Source organism: Penicillium mononematosum (genome assembly GCF_028829835.1).
Source record: "Penicillium mononematosum strain IBT 11891 chromosome Unknown utg000005l:1.0-9366267.0:1.0-9372171.0, whole genome shotgun sequence".
In the NCBI taxonomy this organism is placed as follows: domain Eukaryota; kingdom Fungi; phylum Ascomycota; class Eurotiomycetes; order Eurotiales; family Aspergillaceae; genus Penicillium; species Penicillium mononematosum.
In genome coordinates, this window is record NW_026643275.1 from 8,839,725 (window position 1) to 8,863,551 (window position 23,827).

General features: G+C 48.6%; 11 protein-coding genes across 11 annotated transcripts; 7 read left to right on the top strand and 4 right to left on the bottom strand.

Moving 5' to 3' along the window:
* Window positions 1-609: 609 nt before the first annotated feature.
* On the bottom strand, window positions 610-2,214 carry N7519_011598 (uncharacterized protein; the record flags this gene model as incomplete). Its single annotated transcript, XM_057298371.1, has 1 exon — window positions 610-2,214. The coding sequence occupies one exon, from the start codon at window positions 2,212-2,214 to the stop codon at window positions 610-612; it is 1,605 nt and encodes a 534-aa protein (XP_057146253.1).
* A 952-nt stretch (window positions 2,215-3,166) lies between these two features.
* Window positions 3,167-4,312, top strand: N7519_011599 (uncharacterized protein; the record flags this gene model as incomplete). The annotated part of the gene is made up of 3 exons (XM_057298372.1): window positions 3,167-3,189; window positions 3,249-3,454; window positions 3,510-4,312. 3 exons carry the CDS (start codon window positions 3,167-3,169, stop codon window positions 4,310-4,312), a joined length of 1,032 nt encoding a protein of 343 aa, XP_057146254.1.
* A 1,604-nt stretch (window positions 4,313-5,916) lies between these two features.
* N7519_011600 (flavin monoamine oxidase family protein) lies at window positions 5,917-7,589 on the top strand (the record flags this gene model as incomplete). Its single annotated transcript, XM_057298373.1, has 2 exons — window positions 5,917-6,232; window positions 6,307-7,589. 2 exons carry the CDS (start codon window positions 5,917-5,919, stop codon window positions 7,587-7,589), a joined length of 1,599 nt encoding a protein of 532 aa, XP_057146255.1.
* A 1,371-nt stretch (window positions 7,590-8,960) lies between these two features.
* N7519_011601 (aromatic amino acid and leucine permease arlP-Penicillium chrysogenum) lies at window positions 8,961-10,699 on the top strand (the record flags this gene model as incomplete). The annotated part of the gene is made up of 2 exons (XM_057298374.1): window positions 8,961-9,599; window positions 9,659-10,699. The coding sequence occupies 2 exons, from the start codon at window positions 8,961-8,963 to the stop codon at window positions 10,697-10,699; spliced, it is 1,680 nt and encodes a 559-aa protein (XP_057146256.1).
* A 406-nt stretch (window positions 10,700-11,105) lies between these two features.
* Window positions 11,106-11,761, top strand: N7519_011602 (GNAT family N-acetyltransferase; the record flags this gene model as incomplete). Its single annotated transcript, XM_057298375.1, has 2 exons — window positions 11,106-11,254; window positions 11,305-11,761. 2 exons carry the CDS (start codon window positions 11,106-11,108, stop codon window positions 11,759-11,761), a joined length of 606 nt encoding a protein of 201 aa, XP_057146257.1.
* A 219-nt stretch (window positions 11,762-11,980) lies between these two features.
* N7519_011603 (GMC family oxidoreductase) lies at window positions 11,981-15,240 on the bottom strand (the record flags this gene model as incomplete). Its single annotated transcript, XM_057298376.1, has 2 exons — window positions 11,981-13,861; window positions 15,187-15,240. 2 exons carry the CDS (start codon window positions 15,238-15,240, stop codon window positions 11,981-11,983), a joined length of 1,935 nt encoding a protein of 644 aa, XP_057146258.1.
* A 198-nt stretch (window positions 15,241-15,438) lies between these two features.
* N7519_011604 (uncharacterized protein) lies at window positions 15,439-16,116 on the bottom strand (the record flags this gene model as incomplete). Its single annotated transcript, XM_057298377.1, has 2 exons — window positions 15,439-15,567; window positions 15,712-16,116. The coding sequence occupies 2 exons, from the start codon at window positions 16,114-16,116 to the stop codon at window positions 15,439-15,441; spliced, it is 534 nt and encodes a 177-aa protein (XP_057146259.1).
* A 1,631-nt stretch (window positions 16,117-17,747) lies between these two features.
* On the top strand, window positions 17,748-18,815 carry N7519_011605 (DUF3431 domain-containing protein; the record flags this gene model as incomplete). The annotated part of the gene is made up of 4 exons (XM_057298378.1): window positions 17,748-17,923; window positions 17,979-18,566; window positions 18,637-18,679; window positions 18,735-18,815. The coding sequence occupies 4 exons, from the start codon at window positions 17,748-17,750 to the stop codon at window positions 18,813-18,815; spliced, it is 888 nt and encodes a 295-aa protein (XP_057146260.1).
* Window positions 18,816-19,300: 485 nt separating this feature from the next.
* N7519_011606 (uncharacterized protein) lies at window positions 19,301-20,340 on the top strand (the record flags this gene model as incomplete). The annotated part of the gene is made up of 2 exons (XM_057298379.1): window positions 19,301-19,339; window positions 19,408-20,340. 2 exons carry the CDS (start codon window positions 19,301-19,303, stop codon window positions 20,338-20,340), a joined length of 972 nt encoding a protein of 323 aa, XP_057146261.1.
* A 352-nt stretch (window positions 20,341-20,692) lies between these two features.
* Window positions 20,693-21,620, top strand: N7519_011607 (uncharacterized protein; the record flags this gene model as incomplete). Its single annotated transcript, XM_057298380.1, has 3 exons — window positions 20,693-20,794; window positions 20,856-21,433; window positions 21,503-21,620. The coding sequence occupies 3 exons, from the start codon at window positions 20,693-20,695 to the stop codon at window positions 21,618-21,620; spliced, it is 798 nt and encodes a 265-aa protein (XP_057146262.1).
* A 350-nt stretch (window positions 21,621-21,970) lies between these two features.
* On the bottom strand, window positions 21,971-22,873 carry N7519_011608 (uncharacterized protein; the record flags this gene model as incomplete). Its single annotated transcript, XM_057298381.1, has 3 exons — window positions 21,971-22,288; window positions 22,361-22,743; window positions 22,810-22,873. The coding sequence occupies 3 exons, from the start codon at window positions 22,871-22,873 to the stop codon at window positions 21,971-21,973; spliced, it is 765 nt and encodes a 254-aa protein (XP_057146263.1).
* Window positions 22,874-23,827: the final 954 nt, after the last annotated feature.

A 23,827-nucleotide genomic window follows, 5' to 3' on the forward strand; every position in this document is an offset into this window, starting at 1 on the left:
CATTTCCCCCGATTCTGGTATATGGAGGGCTTTAGTCGGTATTATTTCTATACTGCATTGTTTATTATGTGGGATAGGATATATATTTTTTGATAGAACATCTAAATTGCGTCTTAACCAAACTAATGTGTTGTCAAATGGGATATTTACATTGACTTAGTCTGAAGTACAATCCCACTTTCGGACAACTATGAAGGCGTGGGAGCAACTTTCTAAGGCGGGGCATTGAGAGTGCCATAATTGCGCCATCTCTGAGCTGCGTCTCCATATTACTCCCGGACATGGCCCATCGAAGGAGACATGGCTAAGATGGGTTGCGCTCGTACGATTGACGACAATATCTTGAACGAGAAAGACTCCCCGGTTCTACTTTTCGATTCTCGTCTACTGCCAACTGCCACTGATGGCTCGCAAGTGTAAAGCAGAAACGGTCAGCTAATGCATGTGGAAGTACAAGTGGTAAATTCAAGTCAGACCTGACGGGGGCCCTCTTAATTCAAGTAGGGCTCAAAACACAGCAGATTATTGCAGATATTGTAACATATATTGACAAAATGAACAAAAAAGCATTGTGGCAATGTGACAATGACCAGCCGGACATACCATCAACTAAGAAGGTCCATCACGAAGCAGCAGGAAAGCCTCGTACTGCTTCCGAGTCATCTTCCGACACTTCTTGCCCCAGTATATCATCGGAACAGTAGTCATAATGAAGCAGAAGCTCAAGACACCAATCGCAATGAAGACCTGCGCAAGACTCTGCGCATCCAACCAATTCTGGGCAGTGAATGTGAAAAGACAACCAATGGTGTTGTTGATGACAGATACACCGACCATGCCCTCCAGCACCATCTCCGGATACGCATCCATGAGATACGCCATGCTAAGATCGCCAGCACAACCCCAGCCGAAACCAATGAATCCCAGTCCAAGATATGGCATATGCCAGTCCCAGCCTTTATCTGAGCCGATCCCGAATAGCATGAGGCCAGCAGGTCCAATGAACGCCACGGGCAGCAGGAGCCAGAGACGATGCTCAGCCTCGAAGACGCCTTTGTTTCGCTTGGCCATCCACATGACGAAGAAATCGGAGAACCATCCACCGTAAATGCAGCCGAGGACTGACCCGATCAGGGTCGGCACATTCATGATGCCTACTGCGGCATCGCTGTAGTTCCAAGGCTCCTCGTACCAATTGTCCGCTTCAACGGTGAGGTAGAAGGTTAACCAGGCGTCTTGGGCACCCCATTGAAGGCCCGAGTAGAGGACTGCTGGAAAGGTGAAGACGCGCAGTGTGTGCAACAGGCGACGGCAATACTGCTTGAAGCCCGTCCCGACCAGGGTTGACGATGGGGTGATCAGAGCGATGCGCTGGAGATATGTCTTTCCTTTTTCCTGGCCACATTCTTCGTCGAGTTCACTGTCGGAGGGTGTCGGCTGCACGCTCGCAATCGGTTTGTCCTTTTTGTCTAGCGGGGGCTCATTCGACGTGGGGTCGGCCTTGACTGGAGGCGCATTATGTCCGTGAATAGGATTGTTCCGATCGAAGAATGTTTCCTCCAATGTGAAGTAAAAGACAAAGATCAAGCCCCCGGATATGATTGCAGCAAGCCAGCCCACGTATCTCCACCCCAGGGGAGAGTCGACGATAAAGCTGGACACTAAGGGTCCCGTGAATGTACCTATACTCGTGGCAAGAACGTATAATCCCAGGACCAGGCCTCTTTGATGCTGAAAGAATAGATCGGAAAGAGAAAGCTGGGCAAGGGCCTCCGCGCAAGATTCGGAGGCGCCCACAAAAAGTTGGCTCCAGATGTTGTCCCCGACACTTTGCGTGCGGGCTAGCCCGATGGAGCCGATGACGGAAAATACCAGACAAATCAGATAGGAGATACGTCTTCCATATAAGAAAGGTGCCGGGCCGAGGAGCAATGTGGTATATCCAATTCCGACAAACAAAACGCCTGCGGCAATGTTGATCTCTTCCCATGTAATGCCCAGCTCAGCGTTCATCCCGTTCCCAGCGTTGCCGGCATCGTTGGCGGTTGCCGCGGTTAGGGCAACAAACACGAGGACCAGGAATGAATGCCAGTACCGTCTCCATTTACTCCAGTTCAGTGGATCATTTGGAGAACTGGTGGGCGAGGGAATTAATGTGACCTCCCCGTCAACGCAGATGCGCTCGGTGCCATTGAGTTGTAGGTCCTCTTCCATTTCTAAATTAAAATCGGAATCTGATTAAAACCCGGCCTGGAGAGCCAGTCATGCTGGAGACATTTTACTGAGAAAAGAGCTGTCAGTCTCTAGGGGAAAAAGAAAGAAAAGGGAAAATTGCGAAAAGAATTTTCGATTTCAATGTGGGGCGGTCCTGCGGGGAGATAAGCAATGGGCTAAGCATTTCCAAGGACGGGCCATAGAACTTAATAGTCCCCTTACTTTGTTTTTTAATTATATCTTCTTTCATAGATCAATTTAGATTATAGATATATATCTTGGAAGGTGGAAATGAGGAGATGACCAGCTGCGGCGCACCCCAGTGGCTTGTTATAGCCCCAATCCCATCACCTCTCTCATTGGGACTGCGCTGATCAAGCATCTGACGAGATAGTGTACTAGTAATGCTGTCAGGAATGCAGAACTGCGTGAGAACTGGGGATACAGGATCGAGAAGAGGAAGCCTGTCTTATTTTCTACTTGAGATAAGAGATGGCCTGCAATGACGCCAACCTCGTTAGGGTCCATAACCCCGACGGGTGTATCCTCTGATAGTATTAGGCGAAGGGTATCCTGCTTTATAGTCTTACGGTACTTTTAATCAACTCTACAGTAGGGGACATAATAAGTGGCGAGAAGACGCTCGGCTAAAGAGACGTCTATTGCAAGTTGTTAAACTCGGTTGAGCTAAGGAGAGCCTCGATTGCGGAGACCACCGGGTCTTCCGCCGGCCACCCACCGGCCACCCGCCGGCATCCTAAACAATGACATTTATATATGGGTACATGTGCTCCGTGAATTATAAATCATTACTAATTAGCCATGAAATCCGGGGAGCCCACCGCTTATGAACTATATAATCATATATAGCTTTCTGTGAATAACGCAAAGTGTTCTATACGAAGGGAGAATCCGGAGATTCACCTACCAACCCAGTATTAAAGACTGGAATATGGCTCCCACCAAGGTCTTTCTGTACATCTTCTCTATCTCCAATTTCTCCCCGCCGACAACTAACGATGGATCACTTTCAGCACCGGTGTCACTGGCTACATTGGCGGTGATGTCTTTTACGCCGTCCACCAAGCCCACCCCGACTGGGAATACTCACTCCTCATCCGCAACAAAGACAAGGGCGCGCAAGTTGCTAGGAAGTATCCCTCCGCACGCATTGTCTACGGCGACCTTAACTCACTTGACATTATCGAGGAGGAGGTCAAGAATGCCGACATTATCTACCGTACGCCTACTTTCTCTCTCCACGGAGCTCACACCCCCATCTAATACTCTCCTAGACTGCGCAGACTGCGACCACGTCGCCTCTGCGAAAGCCATCGGCAAAGGCCTCGCCCACCACACCCCTAGCAACCCTGTCTGGCTAATCCACACTTCCGGTACGGGCGTTCTCACCATTGAGGACTTCCGCACCAACACCTTTGGCCTCTACCGCACTAAAGAGCACAATGACTGGGAAGGCGTCGACGAACTCGTCAACCTACCGGCGGACTCTCTCCACCGTAACGTTGACGAGATCATCCTCGCCGCCGGCCCCGCCAACCCAACGAGTGTGCACACCGCAATCATCTGCCCGCCCACAATCTACGGCCCGGGTCGCGGTCCTTGCAACACCAAGAGTGTCCAGGCCTACTGGCTCACTGCAGCCGTGCTCAAGCGCCGTAAGGGTCTTCTCATTGGCAAGGGCGAGAACATCTGGCACCAGGTGCATGTCCAGGACCTGAGCGACATGTACTGTCTGTTGGGTGATGCTGCCACTGCCGGCGGGGGTAAGGCCACCTGGAACGAGACCGGGTATTATCTCGCGGAGAATGGGCCGTTTGTCTGGGGGGATATCCAGCGGGAGGTGGCGCGGGTCGCCTACGAGAAGAAGCTGATTCCCTCGCCGGAGGTGGAGCCGCTGAGTGATGCGCAGATGATAGAGCTGGACCAGAAGTTCGCGTTGTATGCGTTGGGGACTAGTTCGCGCGGACATTCCTTGCGTGCGCGTAAGTTGTTGGGATGGTCGCCTTCGAAGCCGAGCTTGATGGAGCTGATTCCGTCCATTGTGGACTTGGAGGCGAAGGAATTGGGATTGGCTTAGGCGGCAATGGTCATAATTGATGACAATTGAGTTTTTTTTTTGTTCTACTTTAGTGTTGTTCTTATTTGTAGGGTGATCTGTTTATTACGCGAAAAGTATAAGTGGTGACACCAATTTTTGGAAGCACTGTACCGATTATGCCTTGATCGTTAAGCAGGAATATCCGAAAATGCCCCTCAGCATTTTGCTTCCTACCACCAACAGTTTGAACACACCACTCAAGGAACGTACTGAAGCCTTGCTCAGGATTGTCTTCAAAATTTTGTCAATGTCGCCGGATAAAAGCCTATGATACTTGGGCCACATTGTTACGCTGCTATCGATAGGTTGTAGCAAACCTCCGTTACCCAAGAACTGCGGAGCCTCTCTTGATCATGTTGCGGTTTCGTGTAATGCCTTTTTGGTATTCTTTTCTAAATTCGATATTGAAATCGTATAACAAGATGACTGGGTCTAGGTTGTATATGCCTTTAGGTGTTCAGACGGACATCGCAATAGACAGATGTGTGAAAAGCGAGCTCGATTGCTAAATTTTGTCATGATCGACCGATCTGTCTGTAGGCGCCAAATCTCACTCCTGATTTGCGGGTTAATGCGGGTACATGCGGACAAGATGCGGGTCCGGTCAGATTGGGAGGCACGAATCACTAAGGGAATCACGAGGAATCATTTTTGAGGAAGCTGACGATATTTATGAAACGGATAAATCGAAGTGCATAGCGCCCAAGTAGGGAATTCGGTCCTATTGGCCTTTAGGATTCACCGCTGAGGTCGCCGCCTTTTTTTGAAGTTTGCCCCGGTGATCCAGCCCCACCCACGTGGCGAGCCCAACACAGTACCTTGGCATATTCCAAGGTTGTGTTTGGATAGTAATTCTGAAAGGATAGCAGATTGTAAGGATTATGTATCTTTAGTATGGCAGCTTTATACAAAAGGTACATGAACGCAATATAATCATAACCTCCATTTTCTTAATTGTCAAGATATTTGCGAGATACTGATTCAGCCAGACTATATTAAAATTGCATTTTCTTATTTGTGTTCATGTACCTTTTGTATGGAACTACTACACAAAAGGTACCTAATCCTTACAGCTGCTATCCGGTGAGAACATTAGAATTTGCTACCCGGTGGCGTGCACCAACACAGTACGTGTTGGGCACCTGGCATATAGCTAAACAGAGGATACACAAGTTAGTTTGGGATGATATCATAGACGTGGTAACTCCACCACGATCTTTCTACTGTCTTTTGATATGTTGTTTAAGATGTCTATAAATATTTGTTTAGAAACCGACAAACCAATTCACAATTCTTAGGAACTACTTTTATGTAGACATATAATACGGATCCATGTGACTAGAAATGCTTACTCCATTAATTATCATGGACCCTATTTATAAACTTGAGCCTTGGAGCCTTAGACTTCGAGCGTGAAAAATCATGCAGCCAATTTTCTGCTGGCAATAAAAGCCAATAAGACCAAGGTCGCCTGTGGTCGCTATCCACCACGATAGCACCCCAAGACACCCTTAACCCCCTCAACTTCTGTTCAACGTCGTCCTTGTTCTTGATCCTTGTTTACCCAGAAACTTCAACACCGAATGTCAACTTGTCAACTCAGAATGGCCCAATCTTTTCACCTCTCCTCTCCCATCACGGGTATTAATCCCATAAAACCTAGTAATTGTTGCTCCGACCTGGTTGCGCTCGATGTGACTCAGAAGGAGTTGATCGAGGGAACACACGCAGCGAGGTCGGAGCGCAAGAAGGTGATTGTGGTGGGGGCTGGAGTTTCTGGTCTACATGCCGCAGCTGTCCTGCACCGGCACGGTTGTGAAGTTGTGATATTAGAAGCCCGCGATCGCATTGGTGGGAGAATTTTGACCACCCGAAAGGGTGACCATGTCCGAGATATTGGTAAGATAACGATACGAACCTGAAACAGAGACTGGAACAGGGGGGTGCAAAGGAGATGTGCTGATAGTCAACAGGCGCGGCTTGGATGCATGAAACTTCCCAGAACAGTCTGGTGAAACTCATTCCCCAGCTATCTATACCGTATTATTATGACGATGGCGTTCCTCTGTACTTTACCAGAGAAGGTCGAACTGGGTCCCAGTTCAAAGCTAAGAAGGTTGCAGACGAGTTCGCTGATTACTGCGAGTGGTTCTACGAAACTAACCCGGAGGCTGAGGACCGTGCTGTCCACGAATTCGCGAAAGAGTTCGTCCTCCAACACCAGTTAATCACTGAAGACGAGCGTGATTGGGCTCCGCAGGCGGTTCGCGAGGTGGAATTATGGATCGGCACGAGTACGGATCAAGCATCGTCCAAACATCTCTCTTATTTCATTACCGAGCGTAATTTATATATGAAGGGTGGCTATGATCGTATCGTGAACTGGATTGCGAAGCCTCTACGAAGCGATCCAAACATCATCAGACTGAACCACCATGTCGAGGACGTGGAGTGGGACGAAGACGGGACCGCGCCAGCTAGAATCCGGTACAAGGATGCTGCTGGAGAAATCGGCTTTATTGGGGGAGATGCAGTTATCATGACTAGCCCACTGGGAGTCTACCACCACAACCTTATCTCGTTCAACCCGCCCTTGCCGAGTGACATCCAAGAGGGCATGTCGAAGTTCAGCTACGGCGCCCTGGGCAAAGTGTTTTTCGAGTTCGCCGAAGTCTTCTGGTCAAAAGAGAATGACCAGTTCGTATTCTACCCATCTCCGCCAGACGAATCGGATATTTCGTCCGGGTCATCTGTACAGTCCAGCCCCAGCATAAACTCCCTCGGGGAGAATGATAATATCCTCAACTACGCCACCGTGACAATCAACCTATGGATCATGACGGGCAGCAAAGAGCTGTGCGTACAAATTGCCGAGCCTCTGACGCAACGAATCGAGAATATGCAAGATCCGAAGGAGATATATATATTTTTTGAACCGCTTTTCAAACTATTCCGCACAGAACCCTACAAGGCTTTGCCCCGCCTGGTCAATGTTGAGACTACACATTGGACACAGGACCCGCTGGCTGGGTATGGGACCTATTCCGCCGACAAGGTTGGAGATGAGCCGCAGCTTCTGGTTGACGCGTTGGAAAACCACAAAGCCAGTCGCTTGCAGTTCGCTGGTGAGCATTGCACTATTGCTGGTAATGGCTGCGTGCATGGTGCTTACAAGTCGGGTGAAACCGCTGCGACCAATCTGCTCGAGGGATTTGGGATTCCATACGATGGTGTTGATGCCATCAGTTTAAGATGAAGCATATCCTTAGGGTCCGAGGAGACTCGGGCTGAAGTCGTGTTTCGGTTATTTATTAGACAGGGTCCTCGAGTGATTGCGCTTGGAGATCTTGTATATTATCTCGATTAATGTCATATAAATGTATAAAGTCGACAGCTTAATCATAATCAGCTGTCACCGGATGGGATTGAAAGGTGTCTGGACATAGTTCCGCATCCCCACCTTCAACTGCTTTCTGAGACGACTATTCTATGCAAGCCGTTAGGCGGAATTATATAGGGATAGCGTACCTAAGGGATCAAACTGAAGAACCTGCGAGATGATGCGACGGGCTCATAGCTTTAGCCGTGGCGCTTTATTCTATACGAGCGGTGGATCGACACTTGGGGTTCACAAAGGCTTAGATGAAGAACAGCCTTTTGAGAATATTTGGTACCTAAAGTCTTTGAAACAACAAGTCAAGGGAAATGCTTCGGAGCGAGCAATCCCTACAGTTATACTTTACCACTCACCTGTTACGTGAACATGCGAGATACGAGTATTAAGCTGAAATAGGGTATTACTTACCACTACTGGCTACCACAGATTGGTCCGGTATTCATTCAAGCCTAGCATTCGTTTCGCCCCTCATCCGCTGAACTATGCTCTTTGTACAGGGTTGAAATTGGGCCATTTCCTCCTCAAGTTGCTGACGGAGCTCAGCCCCGAAAGATTTTCCTTGCCCTAGGCGTGCTCAGGGAACGTTGGCTCATATGGTAGGCGAACCGATATGCTTCTTGCCTGCAAGCTCTGGCACTGAAACAATAATAGATTGCTACTCTCGGTATAAGCTTGCGGCTTCGAGAATGGAATGGTCGAGACTGTAGTTCGTTTCTATTTTGCTTTATATACGCGTTGCCCTTCTCAGCCTTATTGCAATACAAGACTTTCATCATTGCAGAAGCGGCTCAAACACAACACTAATAGGGAAATTTAAAACGCGATACATGCATGCATACCTCGATAGTCCCGGATCAAGTCCAAATTTGACCAAGCGTGGCCCACTCTGGCCTCGAATGCTCCACAGCTGGGCAGCAGATGAGGACCCGGGGAGTGAATAGATGCCCTATTTAAACCCCGCTGAAAAGTTTCTTTTTTGATTTCTTTTTCGTTTTACGCGAATGCCGCGCTGTAAAGGTGGCCCGGTTTATTAGCCAACAACAAGATGTGAATTGCAAATTAGCCCTTTCCAAGTAGCTGTGGTTGTTCAACAATGTCTGGGGCCACTATCTGGGCAATTGAAGGAAGAATTAGTTACGTTAAAAAAAAGTACGAGCAATAATGACTTGTTATTCCTTAGCTTAAGTCTTTTCCTTCCCAAAGATTTTGTGTCAGGCCACGGGGTTTTCAATGTTATCTTTTATAACGACCCATGTTGGGAAGGACGATGGCAGTAATACCCCCATCGTGTCCAACCCAAATGTCCCAATCTATGAAGACGACGAAATGAGCGACAATAGCGAAATAGAGAATGCGGCCGGTCAGCTCAAGGAGATTCACGAGTTCAGACAGGGCCTGCATCAGCGACACATTCAGATGATTGCTCTCGCCGGTACGGTGGGGACGGGTATTTTCCTCAGTTCGGGCCGTGCCATTGTGGAAGCTGGACCATTGGGTGCGTTCTTGGCATATACAATCATTGGTGCTACTGTTGCGAGTGTCGTGTACGGAGTTGGTGAGATGGGAGCCCTGGTACCTCTCAATGGTGGTGTTATTCGATACGCAGAGATCTTCTGTGACCCCGCGCTAGCGTTCGCCAATGGCTGGAACCAGATATACTCCTACTGTGTGTCGATTCCGTCGGAAATTGTCGCTGCGGCTGTTATTATTGAATTCTGGATCACGGTGAACAACGCAATATGGATCACTGTGCTTGGTCTTCTTATGCTTTCCACCGCGTTTGTCTTTGTTCGCGTGTATGGGGAGCTCGAGTTCGGCTTTTCTATCCTCAAAATTATGCTCATTATCGGCGTAAACCTGATGGCTCTGGTGATTTCACCCTCCAGGTCGGGAACAGGTCTACTTTGCGTGCTAATCATTTTTGATAGGTAATTACCTGCGGTGGAGCCCCGAATAAGTCGTCAATCGGATTTGCTTACTGGAAAGCGCCTTACGGCCCCTTCGTTCAGTACTTGGGAGTGGGCGGTTCCCTTGGACGGTTTTTGGGATTCTGGAAAACTTTCGACAACGCGCTCTTCGCTTACTCTGGTATCGAAAACTTCACTCTCGCTGCAGCCGAGACTCGAAACCCTCGACACTCTATCCCCATGGCCGCCAGACGTATCTTCATCCGCATCTTGCTCTTTTACGTGATCACCATCTTCATGATCGGTCTGATTGTTTCGTCTGCCGATAAAAAGCTTCTGGGCTCGTCGGGGACAGCCTCGCAGTCCCCTTTCGTTATCGCAGCGCACCATGCTGGCATCAAGGTGGTTCCTTCGATCATCAACGCAGTTGTGCTCACATCAGCATGGTCCTCCGGGAACAGCAATATCTTGGGTGGCTCCAGAATCCTATACGGTATGGCAACCCAGGGTCATGCCCCTGCTGTCTTCACACGTATCAACCGCTTCGGCATCCCTTGGGTTGCTGTCGCGCTCTATGGTGTCTTCATGTCACTTGGATACATGAGTCTTTCCAGTTCGGCCAGCACGGTATTCACATGGCTACAGAACCTTGTCTCTATATCCACCCTAGTGAACTTGATGTGCATCTGCGTTGTCTATCTTAGATTCTACTACGGATGCAAGAAGCAGGGAATTGATCGCTTCAAGGAGCTCCCGTGGGCAGCACCTTTCCAGCCATACATAACTTGGATCTCATTGTTCATTTATATTGTCCTTTTCTTCACCGGAGGGTTTACGACATTCATGCGCGGCCATTGGAGTACTGCGACCTTTGTTTCGACTTATTTCAACCTGCCCTTCATCGTGATTGTGTATTTTGCCTACAAGTTCTGGGCAAAAACGAAGATCATCCCGCTGGCGGAAATTCCCATTCGGCCTTTCATCGAAAGCTGGCACAAAAATCCCGAACCGGAGCCTAAGCCGAAGCGAGGCCTCAGGAAACTCAACATTTTGTGGTCATAATTTGTACCGTGTACAGTTTCACCATGAACCTGACGTTGAACCGGTCCGGTCAACGAGAGTGCCTTCGGACCGGACACCGGCCTGTCCGGTTTTAGGGCTTAGTGGCCGGGCGATGCCGGGCCCGCTTTCACGCATCGAAAACAATTACATTGTGCTGGCTGCCATTAAATAAAAAGTTTCCTTTGCTTCATTACATTTGGGAAAACTGGAAATTAAGAAATAATGGAAGTAGAAATGTATATATGGGAATAAAAAGTGACTCATTCATTATCCGCCATGCCGATACAAAAGATGCCCACTTATGAGTCAATCAGACTGCCCAGGTGGGTTGGCGCTACCGTACAATCTTTCCTTGCATTTTGTTTACAATCTTCTCCAAGATACCGAGCACAAAAATACCTTCAAGATGAGCCTACCCCAACAACCCGTCTACGTGATGGTCCCATCACCAGGGCCTTCAATCGAAAGCGACCGACTCCTCCTTCGGCCAATTACCGACGCCGATGCCGGCGCACTATTCGCCATTCGTTCCCGGCCCGAAGTGGCAGAAATGAAGTTAGTACGATGATCAACGCTTGTTGTTCTCACCATGCTAACTGTACAAGCCACCCCAAAACACCGTTCAAATCAATAGAAGAAACCCGTGAATGGATGGCAACCAAGGTGTTCACAAGTGGTCCTTCGGATATCATCGGACGTTCATTTAACTATGCAATTGTGGACAAGTCAATTGCCGAAACAGAGGAGCGAGTCGTTGGGTCTCTCAGCATCAACCAAGTAGACCCTTTTCCTGAGATTGGATACGCAGTGCATCCATCTTCTTGGGGGAAAGGGTATGCAACAGAGGCTTTGCAATTGATGTTGAAGATGTGGTGGAATCTGCCGCGTCGAACGGTTGACACTAGAGATGTTAGTCCGGCAGAGCCTGAGAAGGCCTTTGCTCTTTGCGAAAAGAGAAATGCTGGGAGTTGCCGTGTGCTAGAAAAATGTGGTTTCAAGATTGTGGGTGATTTCCAAGAAGAGGGAATTGACCTTTTTATTTTTGCGTTAGAGCGACCATGAATTCAGGAATATTACTGAGTGCTAGAACCAGTCAAGTCGGGGTTGTCGAAGAAAGACATATCCGTTTCCAGGGATATTCCTGAATTAAATAATTGGGCTGAAAATTAATTGCCGCTTTCCAAAAGAGCAGACATCGGTCAGATATGTACACACGGCGTATCCAAGAATTAGATCGCGCTCTCACGATGATTATAGTATAAGGGTAGTAAATAAGTGTGCTCACTGGCTCGTTTTCGCTGCTTCCAGGATCACATCGGCTGCCTTCTCGCCCACCAAGAACGTGGAAAGAGCAGTGAATGTTCCAGGAATACGGGGATACACAGACGCATCCACAACGCGGAGGCCCGAGACTCCACGAACTTGGAAGTCCGAATCCAAAACAGCCATAGGATCATCATCGGTTCCAATTGGGCAAGTGCAGGAAGCGTGGTGACCCCAGGCCGTATTCTTGATGTAATCGTGGATCTCCTCATCAGTTTGGACGTCATCACCAGGGAGCACTTCAGCTACATCAACCACCTGACGGTCGAAGGCGCCACGCGCAACGCCAATAGCCTCTGTGATAGCCTCCAAATCCTTTTCATAGTCACCAGAGCCGGTGTCAAAGTAGTTGAAAGTAATATCGGGCATGTCGAGCGGATCGGCAGAGCGGAGCATTACAGTCCCAGCTGTGTTACGAGGGTGGGCTTTCAGAAGCGCCCAGGTAAACCAGTCATGGCGCTCGGTGATATTAACACCGTATCCAGGGAAATATCCACGGAAGTTGATAGGTCCGCCGAACACAAAGACATCGAAGCTATCATCTGCAGTCACGGAGCTCTTGTACAGCATAGCAGCTCCGAATCCATTAGACGAGTAGATGCCGTGGTTGCCAAGGACTGGGTTATTCCAACGGTCCAGACAAGGATCATTACCATGATTGAACGTGCATCCATCAAGGGCAGTGAAGTTCTTCGGGACATGGCCTTGTACCGCAACCTCGTAATGGTCTTGCAGGTTCGTTCCAACGCCTGGAAGGTTAGAGATAACCTTGATTCCAAACTTCTGCAGCTCCTCCCCTGGTCCAATACCACTAAGCTTCAGGATCTGGGGCGAGTTGTACACACCGCCGGAGACGATAACCTCGCGCGAAGCTGTCGCTGATCCTAGTGTTCCCTTGCCGGCGGTCTTGGAGCGCGGGCTGGCGCTATACAGATACTTGCCGTCCAGGAATTCGACGCCCGTAGCGCGCGGAGGGGTGCTCTCGTCAAAGGTGACCTTGGTCACATGGCAGTTCATACGGATGTCGAGAGGGAACTTCTTAGACCCGTCGGCATTCTTTGCATCCCTAACGGCAGTCACAAACTCACGAGGACCGTTACGGGAGCTTCCATCCGACGCTAGCGGGACTTGATAGTATCCCGGTGTGGTATCGCGGTGGGCTGCGGCCGAGTTTGCGTCCCCAGCGAGTAGGGTACCGAGATTGAAAACCGTATTCGTCACATTGCCTAGCGAAAATGCTCCGCCAAGCAACAAGCTAAGAAGCTGAGGATCTTTCAGGACAATATCCAGCGGTGCGGTCTCGGTGCTTAACCAACCATCGTAACCGTGGCCCTTAAGCAACGGGAGCAGATAGCGGTTGTTCTCCATACGCTCCATGTACTTGCGCATGTTGTCGGGTGACCACGACGCATCTCCGGTGAGTGTGGCAAGGTAGTCAAAGTCGGAGTCGTGTGGGTAGACGGTAACCAGGGCGTTGTGCGCCGTACAACCACCAAGGGTTCCGGTACGGGGATAAAGTGTGCCCTTCATTGTGGAACCGGCAGGTGGGTTCAACCCCGTATACTCTTGGCCGTCGGGTGTCTCGTAGGTTGTCTTGAAGTCGAGCTTTTGCCGAGACTCATCGGCGTAGTGCTTGACGTAGAAGTTCCATGCCAGGGCTTCATCCTCAGAAGCTGCCGCGGAGAAAGCGGGAACGGTATAGTTCACATTTGCTCCCTGGTCATCTCCAGCTTCGATAAGAAGGGTGCTGTGACCTGCCAAGGCCAGTCGAGCTGCTAAAGGACCACCTCCTGCCCCAGAGCCGACCACGATGTACTCATAGCCTGATAGCTCAACAGCCTTGACGATGGCAGAAAACGCGGCCACGCCGAGAAGGCCACCGAAACGCATGACAAATATAGTGATATAAGATGGGTCAAATGAGCGGAAAGTGGTTGACCAGGACGACGGGTCTCATTGTCTTTATATCTGTCCCGTTATAGGGCTGGGCTAAATATTACCTGATTGCCATGTCATTTTCTGTTGGTAAAGCCCAAGTCAATAGTCAAGCGAGATTGAGTTTTGGCAATCTAATGGCAAGCCTCGCATATCCTATTGGCAGCGACTGGCTCTAACCCCACTGTAAAGACCCCACACCACGTAGGGGTCGATGTTCGCGTAGTGCCAGCATCCCACGATGATCACACTGTGTTCGTCAGCCTCGAAGCAATGACATATCAGTGGATGTCATTAAACGGCTTTTGCGGGATGGAGAAAGTCGGGTTGACATGATCACCGAGTATTATTGTCAGGGACTGCAACAGCAAACACCAAGAAAAGCGGAGTCACACGATAATCCCATTCTCTTATGACAACACTTTATCACTTTGACCTATGCAGCTAACGAAGAATGCAAAAGACTGTGAGTACGCAAAACCTGTCCCAATGAAAACTTATTTTGATCTAATATTATTGAAGGCTACGTCGATATTTCAAAGATGGCTGGGTCAGTCAATGTGGCGTGAGGTTCCACTATAGGGGCTTATATTCTATGGGAGAAAAGGAACTGGAGATCATGGAGTATGTACGGAGTAACTATAAGACATACCTCGGCTGTCTTTTTCTCACTCTTTTCGACATTTTTGCATATTGTGGCTAACCACTACAATCAAAGTCACTATATAAGCCATTGCCATCCTGTTATAAATTCCCCGTGCGGACCTCGTCTACGAAGGTGCGTGTTTGCGATCCAATCAAGAATTTGACGAACTCCCGTGACATTGCCTTATATTATTTACGATGAGTATGCTCCGTATGCTTACTCCGGACTGCACTCGACAAAACTACTGCATGTGCTTTATGAAGCCGGGGTCCAAGGCCGGAAATTAGGATCGACACTTTAGCAATCCCATTCCCCATCATAACATAAGCAATAGTTTATCCCTACTTAGGTACGGAGTAGACCATGTGGTACTTCGGCTCGAAATGCGGGGAACCCGAGAAAGGGATACCGTTGTGGAGCGTTCATGTTGAACATTCCAGGGTTCCATGGTCATTCCAGTAGTAGAGGATACAGGTCCCACCGACATCAGGGAGTGGATCCACCGACAACGCGCCAAGCGGGGGGAGCAAGCGGGGCGGCCACATTTGGCACAGCCAGTACCAGCCAGAACAGCCCGCCTCACCTCGCTAAGAATCAACCGGGCGAGCAAGCCCACTAGAACCAAAAGTGGTCGCATGTCCCGAGCAACCTTATACCGCCACCGGGTCCGCGTGCGGTTACACAATGTATTGTATGTCCTGACCAGGGAGCCGCATTGAAGGGTGAATCATTCGAAGAGTGTAGTCCGCCGCAAGCTCCGACAAATGTTAGGCATTTCGGGCGGACACCGCATTATCAGCAAAAGACCACGCTCAACCACCGGTCCAACCGACCATTACTGTTTAATTGCATGGAGATAAGAGACAACCTCTTGGCTCAAGATGTTGTCACGGCGAAGTTGATCGGCAGACTCGACAATCCATGTCTGGCAATCCCTCTGAATGACTTTCCGACCTGGTTTGATCTAGAAGATCCGAATTAGGTTACATATCCTAGTGAGGGAATAGAGAGCCATGTATGGATTCTTCAGAGTGTGACCCTAGGGGTAGACACTTTCATGACATGCATTCTAGGAGCCAGGTTAAGGATGCAGCTGCATTAGACTTACCCCGTCACTGACTGTGTTCAGACTTTTCCCTGGAGCTTCAATTTGGTAAACACTGCTCTCGAAGGGACAGACAGGCGAGTCGTCGATTTCGTATTTCCCATCGTTAAGCATAGCTTTCTCGTCAAAGTACTCCGCGTCAACCCATTGCAGAGGGACCCTTGTTGAAGGGATGTCGTCGGTTGTTTGCAGGTTTTCACTCCGTTTAATTTCGAACTCAAAGCCACTTCTCACGTTGCCGGTCGCGTGTATCTTTACACCGGTATGAGAGTCCGCGTGCGACTGAACGAAATATGCCCAGTGATCTTTGAAGGGCGACCCATTCCAGATCAGCAACTCGACCAGGAAAGCCCCAGTGGGGCCTGTCAGCGATACCACCGGCTTGGGGTGGCATATGGAAGTATTCATAGTGGGGCGGAGAAGCGGAGGAGCAACAACGGACTTGAGGGAAGAAAACAAAGACGGAAGAAAGCGATGATCTGAAGGTTCGGGTTTTTACGTATGTAGTCAATTTTCTTCGATGAAGACGCAGGGTTCTCAGACGTTGTTTCCTGCCTAGCCTGTGGTTGCCTGCTGTTTGCCTTGAGTATCAGGCCTCAACTTTATCCCATTTCCTTCCTTCCTACATCGAACTTCACATCAGATCAGACTGCGAAAATTCTCATTCTTTTAAAAAGTCCTGTTTGCCATTCCCTATCCTTCACACACACCATCCATCTTCAACACCATACATATACTGAGTCCAGTTCCTTCAAGAGAGAACAACCCCATCATTATCCAAGCTAACAGAGCTTCGATAAACAAGGTGTCCAGCTAAATGTATACCCCGGTTCAACCGTCCACCCTCATCATGACAGTGCCATCTTGGTATCGTTGACAAAACACAAAGCAAACGCCCCGAAATCGGAGTTTGAACCAAAGGACGGCCCATGAAATCTCAGAGCTAAGAGCCTTCTTTCTGCTCTTGGGAACGCAATCGTGGCTATTTTCTGCGATTCTTTTAGTCGTTCATCCACCGCCCCGGGGGCCCTGGGGCAAGGACCTGATGACTACCGACTTGCGGAAACAAACAAATAACAGCGGACAAAAGGGCGCACAGGTCCTCCAGTCTTATAAATGCTGGCATGAAGTTACACCAAAGCAATGATGACCAGAAAATGATTGCTGGGTAGACGACCCGTTCGGTGAGATATGTCAACAACAAAGGCAAGGGACCTCCCACCACGCAAGGCGAGCCACGCACGCAGTGATTGTGACCAATGATATACTAGGTTTATACATGGCACATGGCCTGGGGCACCACAATCAGCCTGTGCTGTCATATTTGAGTATTTGACCTCAATCCTGGTTACTCTGTACGCCGTGAGTATATACATTTACAAGAGGCCGGGAACTGGTCAAATCCATTTCTTGAGTAGGTTCGGGTTTGAATATGGGGCGAGATACTTTCCAAGTACAGGGATTCTGTATTTTTCTCTGGGAAAAATGACATGTATGGAGACACCACGTGAGAGAGATCAAGAGATTTCCATCGCCTGGGAAAGGAAAGAAAGTGGGGGCGACAATCCTGCCATGGAAGTGGAATCTTGAGATTCGGCTATGACTGGCCAAAATGTATCAAACCAGTCAGAATCAGCCTTGTGTGGAGCTCTAGTTGGACGCACAGCTTCCAAGGAGGCTATGTACGCATGGTACATGTAGCCTTACAGGTCGTACCCACATGTCGCAAACCTGGGCTGTGAGCCAGGTCAGAAGCTAAGAAAACTAAAATAATTCCTCTTTCTCCCAGGCTACTGCTCAATCCGAAAACTCCAGAACAACTCCAGAACAATGAACAGCGATAAGTGTGGTCACAGCAGATCTGAAAGCCGTGTACACCCGGTGCGGCTCAAGAGATTGATAGCCTCATGGATTAGGCATCAGCCCACATTATCAGGATGCGTGATATTTGTCTGCGCAATTATAATGATTATAAAATTCGGTCATTTGGATGAAATTTTGGATACAAGTACGAAATTGCATTATCAAATTGCGACTCCATGCTGATATCAGTAGAATCAGCAGAAAAGGCAGAGAAGGCAGAGAAGTCCGCGGCGTTATCTGAACTTGTTAAGAAGACCCGAAACTACGACGCAAATTTCACAAAGGTCGCGCTTGTAATACCAAAGATGCGCTCAGATGATCTGAGATGGCTTCATGAATATCTTCAAACGCAGTAAGTAGAACCTCCCCGTCGCAGGCGACCATACTAATTGGATGCCCATGATCAGAAACGACAACACTCCGTTTATTTACACCATGGACAAGAAACCCGAGACAGATCTACTCGTCGCACACTCCTCTCGCGGCCGCGAGGCCTCCGCTTATCTTTCATTTATTGTCGACCTATACGACGAGCTCCCCGCATACTCGATTTTTCTCCACTCCAATCCGGAGCAGTGGCACAATGATTTATTTGGCCCCCAAACAAGCAGCGTTTTGAAAAATCTGCGCCTCGAAGCTGTGGATGCGATGGGGTATTTGAACCTGCGCTGTACGAATAACCCAGGCTGTCCGACTCACATCAACCCCAATAGCCCCACGCAGGCAGACATTGACAATAATGATCCTCGTGCAAAATTTCCAAGCATATACAAAGGCGTATTTGGGGACGACGCGCAAGTTCCGGAACACATTGGGGGAATTTGCTGTGCCCAGTTTGCGGTCAGCCGAGCACGCATCTGGCAGCGACCCAAAAGCGATTATATCCGTATGCTAAACTGGATAGACGAGAAGAGTGTACCGCTTGTTGATGATTACGGTGTTGGGTGGGTGTTTGAAACTTTGTGGCATATTGTGTTCGGTATGGAAGGGATCCAGTAAGTGGCTTGTGGGGGATGCGGTCTTTTGGTTACTGTGGGATACTAACGACTATGCCTTCGTCCTCAGTTGTCCCCCTTATGAACAATGTCGGTGTGATAACTACGGATGGGTAAGTGGGAATTGACGCGATTCAAACATGGACTTAGACTTACATTCCTAAATAGTGTGGGCCTTTGCCATCGGGTGAGACTCTTACGGCCATCGCGGCACCACAAAAGAGCCAACTGAAATACAGATATGGGTGAATGTACAACTGCACAGAACGTGCATATGGCCTTTTCCGTACGCACAAGGCCAAAATTGTCATTGCTTCCTTGGTATCTTTTATTGGGAGATTTAGCATTTATGTAGCTCGTGGCTGATAGAATAACTGTATTTTGTGTTGCATACGCTCATCATACCTAACTCCAGCGTGGTATGTATAAATATAGATGGAGTCACTTTTTCTTATTGGTTGCGGCGTTAAATACGGGGCCCGGGAACCGGCTCGGGAACAAGCAGAACCCTACGACCGGTGGTTAGCTAGGCTCGGATTTACTTGTCAACTCCGATGCTTAGGTCCATTTCTCTGCCTTAACTGTCAACTCCGATGATTAGATCTATTCTTCGACTATCTAGCTATCTCCCGCCCGTAGTCCGCTTACTCCGGGGCTCTCATGAATATATAATCTAGTGTCGGGCGCCCTTGTGAGTCAAAACCAGATCATTCCCATCAACTTTTTCTTCCATTATGTCCACAGAGCCTGTCACAAGGGTTGCTATTGTTGGAGTAGGTTTACCGCCTCGTATCCTGCGTTTTGCCGGGCCCTCCTAGAAGCCATCGCTAACCATTACCAGGCTACCGGCCGCATCGGTGGAGCCTTTGCTAAGTCGCTTGTGGAAACAGGCCGGCATACAGTCACAGCTCTTACCCGCCACGGTAGCCAAGGAAAACTCCCCGATGGAGTTCTTGCTGCTCAGGTTAACTACGACGATGACGACTCACTTGTCAAGGCCTTGAATGGCCAACAATTCCTTGTGATTACACTTGGCGTCCGAGCCCCTGGTGATCTTCATGCTAGGATTACTGCAGCTGCCGGAAAAGCTGGTGTCCCCTACATTATGCCCAATGCGTACGGATACCCTATCAATCCCGAGGGTGTGAAGGATGAAGATCCATACGGAAAGCTCGCTCTCGATCGAATCCATGACGCTCAAAATGGTGTCTCGTCCTCAGTGACTCTGCCATGTGGTTTCTGGTACGAATGGAGCTTGGCAACCGGAGAACAATGGTTTGGCTTCACTATCAAAGACCGGAAGGTGACATTTTTCGATGACGGCACTCGCATCGTCACCGTCAGCACTTGGGACCAATGCGGTCGCGCGCTGGCCGCTCTCCTCAGCCTGCCAGAATCGGGACCAACCCCTGCGCTTGCCGACTTCAAGAACAAGGAAGTCCGAATCAATAGTTTCCGCGTCTCGCAACGCGATATGCTCGATAGTTTGCATCGTGTCCTAGGCACCACAGACTCTGACTGGGAGATTAGTTACGAGAGTGTGGCTAAGCGCCTTGCCGACGGTGCCGAGGAGCTGGCTAAGGGTGTTTTTACAGGGTTGCCTAAAATGCTTTATGGGAGTGTGTTTTTGCCAAGCAACAAGGAAGCTGATTTTGCAGGTACAATGGAGTTGGCAAATGATACATTGGGCCTACCTAAAGAGGATTTGGATGAAGCGACTAAGAGGGCGGTCGATATGGTGGCTGCGGGATGGAATCCCTTTGCTGGGGTATAATCTGGCCGACGTTTCTGACTATATTACTTTTTAACAGGAGTTTTATCATGCACTTGTTGATTAGAATGTTTCTACCAGGTCAAGAACTCTCATACTCATCTAGTTCATCATGCATTGTTGTCCAACACTAATCATCCGACTCTTATGGCTGTTATTTGTGGAAAATGGATATATTCGTAAATAAGAAGGCTGGCGTAGATGGCAGATGTCGGTCGTTTCCAAGCTCATCTCAATGACGTCACCACATGGCTAATCTCTTATCGATAATCTAATCGTCACCTTCCCACCCGTGGTCGATCTTCCAAATCTCATTCTTTCCACCCCATGCTGCTAAAGACGTGTAGCCTACGCCATGTCCGAGAAGATCAAAGATGCAGTGCTTGCTGAAGCGAAGAATTCCCAAGCTGTTGTTCATGATGTGATTACATCTGGCGCATACTTGTACCCATTCAAGGTAGGTAGCGATGCCCTCCGAGGAGTGCTTTCCGACCGTGTGTAACCACGGATTCTCCTAGGGAATCGTCTACTTCGCAACCCACAAAGACCTATGGCGCCCTTTTATCTCTCGCGCCGGCCGAACCATCACACTGGGAGTAGGCGTCACGAGCGTTATGTTCTTCTTCACGTACATGCCGCAGATGGCCATCATGGCCTTCACCAGCGGTCCATTGGCTGCTATTTCCGCCGCGATCCTCGTCCTTGGTGAAAGTTCTGCCATAACAAATTTCCTGTCACGATCATTCCTTGTCGAAGACGCCATGATCGACACCTTCGATGGCACCCTGGTCGCGCGTGGCCAGGAGCCACTCGTAGCACAAGGACGCCAGATGAAATCCCGATCAGGGAAAGACGCGATAGCTAGGCTGGGTAAGATATTTACTAAGCCTCTTGCACAACTCAACCCACGGGCGCTGCTGCGATCGCTGCTCTACCTGCCCCTGAACCTCATTCCTGTGATCGGGACCGCGTTGTATATTTATATGCAGGGGAAAAGAGCAGGACCGGTACTTCATGCCAGATATTTCCAGCTCAAGGGCTGGGATTCTACGATGCGAGATGAGTGGGTGAAGAAAAACCAGGGCGCGTACACTGGGTGCGTAAATTCCATCTCGCTCCCTTTCTTCTCGGCTGGTATGTAGCCAAAAACTAACTCTCTCCTCAGACTTGGAATTGCAGCCTTTGTCTTGGAAATGGTGCCTTTTGCCTCGATTGCATTTTCGTTCACGAACACTGTTGGCGCCGCTCTCTGGGCTGCGGATTTGGAGAAGGCAACGAAGTAGCCGATTGACCATCTGCAGCAAACTGAACTAATTGTGAAACATGTCAGGCCTGGAGATTGAACCAATTTGTGGTGGTCTTCATTTAAACTGTGAAATATAAGATCAAGGTGTTGTTTCATTTCTATATCTGTTAAGGCCATGAAACATAAAGTGATAGGTAAACTTTGTCAATGATTCTAAGTCTAGAGGGTCCAAGGTTGCCCAGGTCCACGGGTGGTTCTCAGATCGCGGATCCACGGTTGCCCCAAAGCTTGGCATAGCTTTATTCAGAGAGAACGTGTCGAGGGAATGTTGATACTAAATATCAATGCATTTGTGTTCATTCCATGATATCGAGTAGCATGACTAACTCAATAATCTTCATAATCCTCCCAGTCGTCCTCGTGATCCTCTTTGATACTGAAAACATCTTCAATAAAATGGACCAAGGCTTCCAAGAAGAGTCCATTTCGTGGGACATAATGTGCCCCTTGAAAAATGTATACAGCGGTATTTGTGCTTGAATTACGAAGTCTCAGCGATGCAGATTCAGCGATCATTGTATCAATGCTGGCGATAGCAAGGAATATCGGTGTCTCAATCTTTGGACTGTACAAGTCATTGTAAATAGGGTCCCCGAATGTAAATCCACAAACCGCAATTACGAATTCCAAAGGGGGATGGTCCGTCTATGAGGGAAAGGTTAGCTACTCTGGTACCACCTGGGAATATTCTTGTCAATGATGTTTTCCCCAACTTACGTCGAATTTGAAATTGCCGATCGAGTGTCTTTTCTCTAAAAGAGAAGCAATTATAGCACCCATAGCGGCGCCCATCGAGAATCCTATGATCCCCAAGAATGGGCCATTTCTCTCAATATAGCGGAATATATCGTTGACCGACTGCTCAAGGCCACAGGCATAATCATCCGGATTATCGGCTTGTCCCCATGCCCACAGGTGGTTACTTTCTCCCGGGAGTTGATCACGTTTAGCAGGCCACCTGCCTGAAGGGTAGTGAAACTCGACCACGTCAGAGGGACCTGAACTTGGATCTTGTCGTAGAGCGTTGAGTATAGTATCTGTTACTCGAGGCTTCAGATATTCGGTCTTGCATTGGAGCATGTGTCCAGACTGGGCATGGCCTATAGGAACAGACGAACAACTTAGAACGCTTGTTCAAAATTGTATAGGAATTAGGGATATTTTACCATGTAGCATCAGAATCTTTGGACGTGATAGCATAGCCGATTGGGCTGTTGATTTGAAGTCCATGTTGATGAATGGGCTGATAGGGAGGTATGGATATCTGGGACCAGAGATGCTTCCTCTTGTATTGTCTTTGAGCCTTTTAAATCTGAGTAGCATCCAGCTTATAAAACAAATTTAGGCTTGGCAGCCCTCCAATGTGTATTGCATATGGGGGGGTTGAGGGTAGGTGTTACACACAATTAGTACATGTGTGATGATGGCGAGATTTACTAAATAACACATATATAAAGGCTGCGTACAGCCACTCAAAAGCAACCGGATTCAGAATTGCCACGAGTTTTGAGCCACAACCGGGTCAAGCTGAATAACTTGATCGATGGCAATATCGATTATGTTACTCAAGTGTGCACAATCGATATTGCCATCCATCGAAACAAAGCAGGGACCCCAATAAGGCAATTAACTTGCATAATTCAGGAGAATTGATGAACTTGCAGGATCGAAAGAGTCTAAGTTGGTGCTCTAACTTGTTGAGAAGAAAAGCGCTAAAGCGCACCCGCCATGTCGGATATGATCGACGACAATATGGCTCGTTGTAGCCATTATTTTACCTTGATGGTGTAATAGAACAATGCGCTCCCAGTGAGTAATCTTCTATCATTTTCTCACGTACAGCATCTTGTGGTCGTGGCGTGGCCTTGTAAGGATATCCAGTGTTTCAAATTTGTTCACACTCAGGCTTACATCCATATAACTCCAAGTGAAGCGTTCGAGCGTATACGATGCCAAATCTAGTTACGTGTGTACGTGCGTGTGTGTCAATGTGGTACGCTTCGTCTGAAGTCATATATAGGAAGATTTTGGGCTTGAGATAAGCAACCGGAGTTAAAAATCAAAGTTCCAGGGTAACACAGTTGAGCCACAAAATGCGAGTGTGCCCCTCGGTGAACCAAATCCAGGAAGTGGCGATGAGTTTACTGCAATGCTCATTAGCCTAAATCATTTCCCATTGATCGA